The 10677-nt window shown below is 57.8% G+C and overlaps 1 protein-coding gene across 1 annotated transcript; it reads left to right on the top strand.

The window, feature by feature from the left end:
* Positions 1–2022: 2022 nt before the first annotated feature.
* On the top strand, positions 2023–8813 carry VOLCADRAFT_59325 (uncharacterized protein; the record flags this gene model as incomplete). Its single annotated transcript, XM_002949480.1, has 12 exons — positions 2023–2200; positions 2678–2928; positions 3327–3450; positions 3693–3886; positions 4192–4293; positions 4736–4899; positions 5273–5479; positions 5658–5790; positions 6345–6557; positions 6823–7137; positions 8057–8195; positions 8665–8813. The coding sequence occupies 12 exons, from the start codon at positions 2023–2025 to the stop codon at positions 8811–8813; spliced, it is 2169 nt and encodes a 722-aa protein (XP_002949526.1).
* Between the last annotated feature and the right edge of the window lie 1864 nt (positions 8814–10677).

Genomic DNA, 10677 nt, shown 5'->3' with positions numbered 1-10677 from the left:
GCTGGTGGCCTGGCACCCGGGATGCTGTCAATCAGCGGGCAAAGGGGGAAATGTGGGTCGTTGGAATGGAATGTGCAGCAATCAAAAAGTGATCAGCGCTTAGGGGTCCCGTGGCGTCTGTTCATGAAGCCTTAGGAGCCGGGATCGTCTGCCTAGAGATAAGCGCTGTACGAGAGAAGTGCTAGACTTCGAGAAAAGTCGCGTCAACTTTTAGCTACGAAGCGGCGCAAATGCGAAATCAGTAATTTGAAAGGTCAGCAGCTTGTGATACGCGTAAAGTGAAACGGTTGGCGGACTGGGTTACGCGGATATATCTCTAGCAAGGCCTAGCAAGCAGGTTCATGGGCGAATTGCGCTGCAGCACACACACACATATACACACACACTGGTAGCCAGGTCGGTAGCCTGTCGTATGTAGGCTCCGACTGAATGGACGCTCCAGAAGCTTTGGAGGTCGCACAGCGTGGTTGGGGACGGGGTGCGGTCTCGGAAGTCTACGGACCCACAGGCCACTAGGCTGGCCGCCCCGACCGCCCTTGCTGCCCTCGTCGTCTCCTCGCTGCAGGCCCCAGCGGTGGCCAGAGGCGGTGGCCTGGGCCTTGTGCCAGGTCAAATCCCCGCATGGAACTTCCCCTCACCTTCCCCACGCCCGCCACGGTCGGAGTGGGGTGAGGATCGGGGGCTGAAACGGCCGCGAATGGATTGGCGGTCATCGCACATATTACGTACGGTCCGCTGTCCGCGGTCTGCGCGTTATGACTGACCGGCAGTAGCAACAGCTGCAGCAGCATGCTAAGGGCCTCGGCCGTCGGGGTTCCCTCGGGGCCGCGAGGCGCTTGCCACATCCTCGCCGCGGCTTGAGGATTGCACGAGGGGGTGCGGGCGGCGGGAGTTTTGGTTCGGTAGTTGTGTAGTATAGTCCAGTTGCTGGCATTGCTGCTGCCGCTGCCCAACTTTTTTTACGTGATTTTTAGCAGCCTGCCCCCGCTCGCCCTGCCACGGCATCGTGCAGCCCAAGGCGCATCGGCCCCTTGCGTGAACAAACACGTCCCTGTCATTTTTAACTTTGCTCGCACCGTTGTGCTACCTACAGCAATACCACTTGGCTTCCAGAGCAACCCCGTCCTGTACCATTGAGTTGCCCAGAAATCTTGCAAACATTCTACGCGTAAGTTCCCACAAAGCACCCCTTCAACCTGTACTGTAAATATCTACAACGGCGAGCTTTCTCTTCTCTCCAAAAGCCGGGGTAGCTGCGCGGTTGCCCACTCTATGTTTCGATTGCACCTCCCACTCAAGGAGTCATGAGACGGCCACTACACCGACGCATCGCTGCCGCCCTTCCGACACTGTCATTGTCACCCGGCTCCGTCCATCAGACACTCTAACCATTGTTGCCTCATTCGCCTTCGCTCCCGCCGGCGCCTCCCTCCCTTACGCCTTTCCCTCCTGGGGCCTTTCCTTCCTGTTGTCTATCGGCCGACAGGTGAAATTGGAGCCCGAGGGGCTGCACATACCAGGCCCCAGCAGCCGCCTTTCCCCGGCACCTGTGGCTGGGCCTTCGGCAAGGCCCAACGGCGCCGCGGCTGCGGCGGGTGGGGGCCTGGTGTCGCAGCGCGGCGGCTCCGTACAGCGGCGCAAGCCGCGTGCCGCCATCTCGCGACGGCGATACAGCAGCAGTGAGGAGAGCAGTGACGGGAGCGACGTGGAGGAGGAAGACGAGGAGGAGATTGACGACGCGGTGGGTTGAGGACATGGTGCTTTGTGGTGGATGCGATGTGGGAGGGAGGAGAGCGGGAGGGGGAAGTTGCCCGGCCTTTGCCGTTGCACTGCTAGTTGCCTGCATGTGCTTCAGCATATATCCGAACAGAAGCATCGCTTTCGGGCCTGTTTGGGTTGGCACGAAGAATGGTAAGCGAAATGATACCGAGAAGGCAGAGGAGCTGACCCACAATTGATTACGATGCCTTTGTGCGCGTGCCTTTCCATGTGCCTCTTACCTACACGCCTGGCTGCACACGTATGCAGGAGTGGGCGCGGCTAGTGACGAGCGGTAAGCTGTCCAAGGGCGAGAAACTGGTGGCCGTGGACCACTCCACCATCAACTACGCCCCTTTCCGCAAGAACTTCTACATCGAGGTGGCAGAGCTCACCAAGCTGAATGACGCGGAACGGGCAGAGCTGCGGAAAGAGATGGACGGTGGGTTTCACTCTGGCTCCTCTGGAGCGGCCGAAGGGTTCGGCGTCGGAGTCGGGTCGGCGAGTTTGGCACGGGCACGGGGGACTGCGGTGGTGCGGTGATAGGCGACGGGCCTGGAGGCTGGGAGCTGGGAGCTGGGGGCTGGGTTTGGGGAGGAAGGAGGTGGGCAGATCGTGCGTTAGGCAGGCTTTGAAGCCTAGCGGGCGTCACTAGGGAGAAGGGTAGGCCCCCTCGATTACCCCAAAGGACGCATGGGGTTGACATGATGGGGATGGCAGCGTTCCGTCTGACAGCATACCCATGTAAAGGACACCTGTGATGTTTGATCCCATAACCTGCTTGCGATTCCGCCTCTGCGCACCTCTGCGCGCCTGCTCACCTGCCTCAACCCCCCGGCCCCGGCGAAACACACACGTACCAAATACACATGCACACCATGCACCCGCGCACATCACCACCCACTACTCCTCCCCTCAGGCATCAAGGTGCGCGGCAAGGATATCCCCGCGCCCGTCCGCGCCTGGACGCAGGCCGGCCTGTCCAGCCGGCTTCTTGAGGTGCTCAAGAAGCGCGGCTTCGATCGGCCGCTGCCCATCCAGGCGCAGGCGCTTCCCATTATCATGTCTGGCCGAGACTGCATTGGCATCGCGAAGACCGGCTCGGGCAAGACCATGGCGTTTGTGCTGCCCATGATGCGCCACATAAAGGACCAGCCGCCTTTGCAGCAGGTTCGTGTGCGGGGGTAAGGAGGGGGGTGGTTGGCTCTCGTAGGCACTGTGTGCTGTGAGACGGAATGGAGTCCGTGGGAGCAGGGGAGTATGGCCTGGGGACTGGGGAAGGTCAGACTTACAAACCGGAGCCAGGCTGAATTCCCGACCCGAGCGCGAGCGAGCCACCTGAGGCTTTGGGTGGAATATCTTAAGACCAGGAAAGGAGATTATGCGGAGATGCGCGGCCAGCTGACGGTATTTGGTTTTTGCATATCGGTCGGTGAGAAGTTGGACCTGAAGTAAAGTGTGTAGCGGTGTACGGCTGGGCTTATCCCATCCTTGCTATCCCTTTCTGATCGAGCCCTGTCCATCCTGGCTTTTTCGCGGTTTCACTGACGTCGTCGTCATCGCCGCAGGGTGACGGTCCGGTGTCGCTGGTTATCGCCCCCACTCGCGAGTTGGTGGCGCAGATCGCCAAGGAGGCCAAAGCATTTGGGAAGCCGCTGGGGCTCAACGCGTTGGCGGTGTTTGGAGGATCAGGTGGGAACGCGGATTGCGCGGTTGGGAGTGCCATGAGCAGCAACCTCTCACCACCGTTGTCGTCCTTCGTGTTCAATGAACGCAGCCTTTCTAACGAAAATGAAGCCGCGCTGGTCGCCTGTCCTTACCGTTTCATCCGCTATAATATTGCTGCCAATATTCCTGATGCCGTCCCACGTGCAGCACCCACTCCATATGTGTACGCTTTATACGCTGTTGTGTGCGCGTTCCTGTGAGCGCAGGCGTGGCGAACCAGATTTCTGAGCTGAAGCGCGGCGTCGAGATCGTGGCCTGCACCCCTGGCCGCATGATTGACTTGCTGGTGACTTCCAACGGCAAGATTACCAACCTGCGCCGCGTCACTTACCTCGTGCTGGATGAGGCGGACAGAATGTTCGACATGGGATTCGAACCGCAGATCACGCGCATCGTCCAGGTGCGGTCGAAGGGACAGGGCATGAAAAGCATAGGGCACGGGCAGGCTGCTTTGCCCTGCTTGTTTGACGAAAGGGGGCCATCGCGAGTGCCGGTTGGCCTGCTAAGCTTCTGCTGTTGCCTTGCGTTTCTCGACTTGGACATTTGGACACCATGTACTACGTTGGTACCGTCCAGTCCCCTCACAACGTATTAAGCGTCTTATGTTATACGTTTCACATTTCTGACGCTTTTAATGTCTGCCTTCTGCTATTAAACGCCGCCTGATCTCCGTCTGGGCCGCGTTCCCACACGCCGTTCCCGCAGAACATCCGGCCTGACCGCCAGACGGTCATGTTCAGCGCCACCTTTCCCCGGCAGGTGGAGGTGTTGGCGCGTAAGATCCTCACAGATCCAGTGGAGATCCAGGTAAGCCTTTCTAGATCCGAAAGATGCGGATCCAGAAGGATGCATGGCAGGCAGCAGACGGAGCCAACATAGTCTCTGTGGCGCGCACGTGCACGCACATGCACGCACATGCACACCCTCTTTTGCTGCAACCGTATGTGAGATGGCGGCAAGGCTAAGCAAATCAGAACAAGCACCACTGTGTATGCGCGTAGCTGCAAATTCATAGCCTTGTCCTGCCTTGCCCTACTTTCTATCCGCGCCAAGTGCCCTACGGTGAGTTCCCGTCCTTAAGTCTTTCGTGCGGCCACACAGCTTACGGTAGATTGAAGCCGATGAAACCACTGTGAGGAACTCAGTCCCCTCCTGCCCACCTGTCTGGCCACTTGTCTGCTGACAAGCCCTGCCTGCTCACTTGCCTGCTGCTGCTGCTGCTGCTGCTGTTGCCCCGGGGTGTCCTCAGGTCGGCGGTCGCAGCATTGTCAACGAGAACATCACCCAGTTTGTGGAGATACGGCCGGAGAAGGAGCGCTTCCACCGGCTGCTGGAGATCCTGGGCGAGTGGTACGAGCGTGGGAAGCTGCTCATCTTTGTGGACAAGCAAGAGAGCTGTGACAACCTGTTCAGGTGCGCACCGGTCCCCTCTCTCCTCTATTAGGAGGCGGCAGAGGAGCAGAGGATTACCCAGATCGCCTAGAGTGCACGTCACGCTTAATAAGCCCACACACGCGATGGCACACCCACAGGCGTGCGCACGCGCATCCATATCCGCATCCCCGCTGCAATGTTCCGTACCCAGAGTTACTACGTTACTGGAATCAAGGGTCTCATCTCCTGTTGGATCCCGGATTTTCAAAGTCCGCTTCCGCAGGCCTCCCTCTTAACCCACTTCGCAGATGGTCATTTATGCCCGAGTCGGCGACTTCCTTGCCTAGCGCTCCTGGAAGAACGCGCGCACACTCCTCACCCATGCGCCCGTGTATATCCCCGCTCTTTTCAGGGATCTGCTCCGCTACGGCTACCCCTGTCTAAGTCTCCATGGCGGCAAGGACCAGAGCGACCGGGAGTCCACCATTGCCGACTTCAAGGGCGCCGTGTGCAACATCCTGGTTGCCACTTCCATTGCCGCTCGTGGACTGGACGTTAAGGACCTGGTGCTGGTCGTCAACTACGACGTGCCCAACCACCACGAGGACTACGTGCACCGGTAGGTATATGGTGCGGTGCGGTGCCATGCTGTGTGCTGTGCCGTGGCGCGTGTGAGCTGGGCGGTGTTGGCTAGGTTCACCCTTATAGGTTACAATAGTTACACCTTTTCTTTGCATCACCCGGAGATTGAGAACGGTTTTGTGTGCACTTGAAATGGTAACAATGTAACGATGCAGGGTGGGTCGCACCGGACGTGCGGGTGCCAAGGGCACAGCCATTACGTTCATTGGGCCCGACGAGGAGCGCTACGCGCCGGACCTGGTGAAGGCGCTTCGGGAGAGCGGTGCTGCGATTCCGCAGGACCTCCAGGTGGGTCAGGGAGAGGGAGAGGGAGAGGGAGAGGGGGACGAACGGCTAAGGGAGCGATGAAGGGCTTGAGTGGAGGCGGGAAGAGAGGCGACTCCGGGAGAAGGAAAGCGGGGAACAGGGCAAAGGCATCCCCCTGACGACAGGAATAACACTTGGTAATGTTTCCTCTTATTTCCAATGTCGCTTGCTTAGTCCTGGTGTGTAAAATTTCCTTTGAAACAGCCGTCCCTCTCCCGCTGCCTCTTGTGCCTAACCCCCAACCGTCCAGGCGGTGGCGGACTCGTTCCACACGAAACACAAGGCCGGCCTGGTTAAGGTGCGTGCGCCTCGCCTGACAGCTGCATTGCACTGGTTACGTCGTCCTCTTGCATCGTCGCGGTGGAGCTGCGATTCCGATCAGCGCACTTGCATAGGGATGTAAAAGGGATTACCTAATTTCCTGGCTGTTCATCCTGCCTTAATGGTACTTACTCCAGAGTACGTTCAAGCCATATCCAAGTGCCTGGATTTCTTTCTTTTTGGCGACAGCGCGGCGCCTTGTGACAGGCACTTAGCGAATCATGTGCTGTCCCGCTCCTCGGCTTCGTTCGTGTCTACAGGCCCATGGGAGCGGTTACGGCGGCAGTGGCTTCAAGTTCGACACGAACGAGGAGGAGCGCTTCCGGGTGGACAAGAAGGCCAAGGCCAAGGCCATGGGGCTGGAAGTGGAGGGCGAGGAGGAAGCCGAGGAGGCCGCGTTGGATGCGGCGGTAGCGGCCTTAGAAGCGGTGCGCGGGACAGGGTCCTCTGCCGGGGAGGGGACGCGTTGGTCTTGACGTGGGATCAACACGCAGCATATCTGGCTGGCATCTATGTCTTCAAGTGGCGCAGAAGCCTCCCACTCTGTAACAGTTCAATTCAATATCTGGCTGGTTGGCATTGGCATATCCTGTCAGGTGTCAGGCCATCGCCAGGCCAACATGCATGACGCCGCCGAACACATAATCTTTTCCCGCTGATCGTCGTCGGCCACGACTTTCCTTCGCCGTACAGGATGACATCCGGCCTATCTCCGCTGCAAAGGCCGCGGCCAATGCTGCAGCCGCCGCCGCCGCGGGGGGCCCTATCAACCCGGCGGACTCAGTTTCGGCTGTCGTCGCGGCGGCGCGGGAGAAGCTTGCTGAGGCGGCCAAGGCGGGTCTCATTCCGGCGCCTGCCGCAGCTCTCGTTGGGTCGGGGGCGGCAGCGGCGGGGACAGCGGCGGCAGCACCGACTGCCGCCGCCGCGGCTGCGGCTGCGGCTGCGGCGGCAGCTTCCAATCCGTTGCTGGCGGCGGCTCAACAAGTAGCCGCCAAGCTTTCTGCACAGGTGACGGCGGGAGTGCCCTTGTCGGCAGCAACTACGCTTTCGCTGGGCCCGCCAAGTGGCTTTGGCGTGGTGAGTAGCGGCGTTCACGGTACCTTTTAGTAGACAGCGTGGCGTCCACCATGCCGTGTAGGGAAGGCGCACTACATATTTGGCAACACCCGCAGCTGCTTTGTTCTCTCATTCATACAACGCGCGCTTAGCTGGGTACAGACGATAACCACGACCACCACGAGCCTAAGGGCTCCATATGCGACCGCCATGGTTCGTGTGTGTATGTGCGTATGTGTGTGTTTGCGTGTGTGTGTATCTGCGTGTGTGTGTATTTGCGCGGTGCGTATTTGCGTGTGTGTATGTGCGCGTGTGTGAAGGCCTTTCCAGTGCACATGTGTGTGTGGGGGGTTACGTAGGGCCCCTTGGGTGGTGGGCAGCTGGCAGGGGGGTCACCTGCGCGGTTTGCCCATATAGGATCGGGATGTCATCGCAGGCGTAGCTCGGCCCTCCCTGGGAACGTGTCGCACGCTTCTTAATTCCATGTATTTCAATTACGAAATCGGTCGCATCGGATCCATATTCTCCTCTTCTCATTCCGTTTTACATACGATAAGGAGGGTTCCCCTGGCATTGCAACAGAGCGCCTGTACGCTTCTCCTGACCTCCCACCGCCCTCCCTTGTGCCCTCGTGCCCTGTTCCATCAAGGCCGTGGCCGCCACTGCTGGAGTCGCTACCGGCGCTGCCGCAGCGCCCACTGCCGCTGGGGCTGGTGTCTCCGCCATCTCGGCCGACGCGCTCGCCCGCGCGGCTGCCATCGCCGCCAAGTTCGGCGGCACCATTTCGTTACCGGGTGCTGCCGCCGCGGGGGCGCCCGCCGGCCGCGCCGGCGCTGTCGCGGCGCCGGCCACAGCGGGTTTCGAGGCGGAGCTTGAGATCAACGACTTCCCGCAGCACGCCCGCTGGAAGATCACGCACCGCGAGACTATGAACCAAATCAACGAGCTGACGGGAGCAGCTCTGACGGTTCGTGGGACGTACGTGGCGCCCGGCAGGCCTGTCCCCGAAGGTAAGTGGGAGGTCTGGAACTCAAATCGGGACATGTTGAGTTCTCGTGAGACAGCGGTGGGAGAACGGTCGGTGAAGTGTGCTAAGAACGCCATGATAGCTAATGGGCATATGCCAAGAGAGATTATTTTTGCGATGAGCTTCTCCTGGCGATGCCATGTTGCTGCTGTGAATGCTTCCGCTTTTGTAAGGTGGTAACGGCATGTAGGCTATTACTGGGAAAGCCGTACTGGGAAAGCCGCGGGTGCGGTGCTTGGTAAAAAAATTTAACATCAGCATGTGCTGTCTGCAAATCATCCGACGCAGCATGTGGGTACCCTTGTAGCGGCTGGGTTGTGTGCGATCATTAAGTGCGTTAGCTTGGTGCTCATGTCTGGGGTTTGGCTGTTAGCTGAAGCCTCCAGCCCCTTCTGTAAATGTGCACCTCACGCACCCGTCCCTGCATCCTTCCCGGGCGGCATCTGTCGCAGGCGAGCGGAAGCTCTTCCTACTCATTGAGGGCCCCACAGAGGGCCATGTCAAGAAGGCCAAGGCGGAGATAAAAAAGATCATCGAGGAAACCACGGAGAAGGTCATGCGGCGAGACGCGCCTGCAGCCGGGCGGTACAGTATCATGTAGGGATGCAAATGTAGGAGGGTCCTGATGGTGCCAGGGAAGGGAAGGGGTCTGGGCCTGCACGCGCTTTTTCTTTAGCGCGCGTCGTTTCCTCCGGCTGCATTGTGGAGTGTCTGGGCGTTGTGTGTCTGTTTACCAGTGTCCCGCGTAAGCAGGGGCACCGGTATGCACGTGCGTAAGGGCGAATGAGCGTCGAATGCAGCATGGTAAGGTAGGAGGCGGAAGTCGGGCGAGGCCGGAGGATTCAAATCGATAGGTGGGCGGGTGGAGTCCGCAGTTGACGGGGTCGTTCATGGGGTTGGTCGGGATTTAAGTGTCCTATTTGGCTGCTGTGCGTGGCCGCTTTTCGTGCACCTGCATTGCTTCTGCAAGGTTTACGGCAGGCTTCGGTTGCCTGGGTTTGCAGGCCAGCGACGGCACAGTTGAAAAGATTGGGTTTGGCCGATATCTACGTAATTGACAAATGTGAGGCTCAAGGGGAACACGCTTTTACCTTATAAGCTAGCTAGTCGCGGTCAAGCGCAGCGTTAAGGTAGTGAAGGATGGGCACATGCAGTTGTCGTCCCAAGGGTCCAAGCTCCCGCTCCATCCGTAGCGTTCTTGCGCCAACGTGATAGATAAGTCCGGCAAGTTCGCATGGCAGAAACGCCATAGTACGTATGATGGCTACAAGTACCGGAGAATGACGGCTGATATGCAACCTCTACCATCCGTGCACACGGTTGTAACGTTTCGTTGCGTGATTCCCACGACAATGTTTTTTAAGCTGCATATAACGACCAGTTTTGTATGGAAGATGAACTATGTAATAAACATGCGTTGCAGAGAGCTGAAGTTGTTAAGATAAGCAGTAAGAATAATTGACCCATATTAAAAGGACGGCCTTCCTATGCGGGCGGAGGGTGTCGAACCCTCGACCTTAGGATAACCCAAGTCATATCTGGGATATGAGACCTACGCGCTAACCACTGCGCCACGCCCGCTTTTGGGTGATGACAATGTTGCGATTTTTAGATTATATGGACCAATTATAATCGGCAATGAAACAACATGTCCAGCTGTCCTGTCCTTAGCGGCTTTGCCGGGGTTGCATTGGGCGGGCTGGCATCCAACTGTGCTGCAGCCTCCATCCATGTGCACAGATTTCTAAGGTATTCGTGTAGCAGTGCAGTGGCTTATCCGACCGGTTATGACTGTTGTGTGTCAAATGCACATAATATGAACAAGGTAAATAAACCAGATTGGGAAGAGACAAGGAAACAATTCCCATTACTACTGTATGTGCTGACGTCAGACAGATGGCCACGGCAGAACGATACATGTAGCTTCAATTGCGCATTTTAGGATGGGCATATCCAAAAAAGACGTGGGCGATGCACCCGTTGGACGAGCAGAGCTTTGAGGAACCAGTCGAAAGGAAAATAAATGACAGGATCAAACTGAAACGGTTTGGAAACGAAGGGTGCATGCAGGTATTAGGAAGGTCACAGGAGCCCGATGCACAGTTTTAAGTGATTGGCTGCAAACACAATGCGTGATTCATGCAATCTGGCTTTGAGCCCGCGAAAGAATATCGGAAATGCCGCACCTAGGGGTGATTATTAAGGTGTATAGTACAGGTACTAGCCCGCTTCCAGTTTCCGAGGTGCACATAAGGCGCACACAGACGCGCATTATAAGGACGATGCATACGGATCTATTTCTGCAGTATTTCTCCATTATATGCCTTACGTCGATGCCCTCTTTACATCTTGGATGTACAATCTTCGTTAGCCGGTATAAGTCCCTACCATTAGGACGCCCCCTCAACATTCCCGGCAGTCTCGCCCAAATCTGTAAATAATCAAGCAGTATTGTTTCATTGCAC

Source organism: Volvox carteri (genome assembly GCF_000143455.1).
Source record: "Volvox carteri f. nagariensis unplaced genomic scaffold VOLCAscaffold_14, whole genome shotgun sequence".
Taxonomy (NCBI): Eukaryota; Viridiplantae; Chlorophyta; class Chlorophyceae; order Chlamydomonadales; family Volvocaceae; genus Volvox; species Volvox carteri.
Note: the sequence above shows the minus strand (reverse complement) of the source record. Positions and strands in the feature narration are given on the sequence as shown.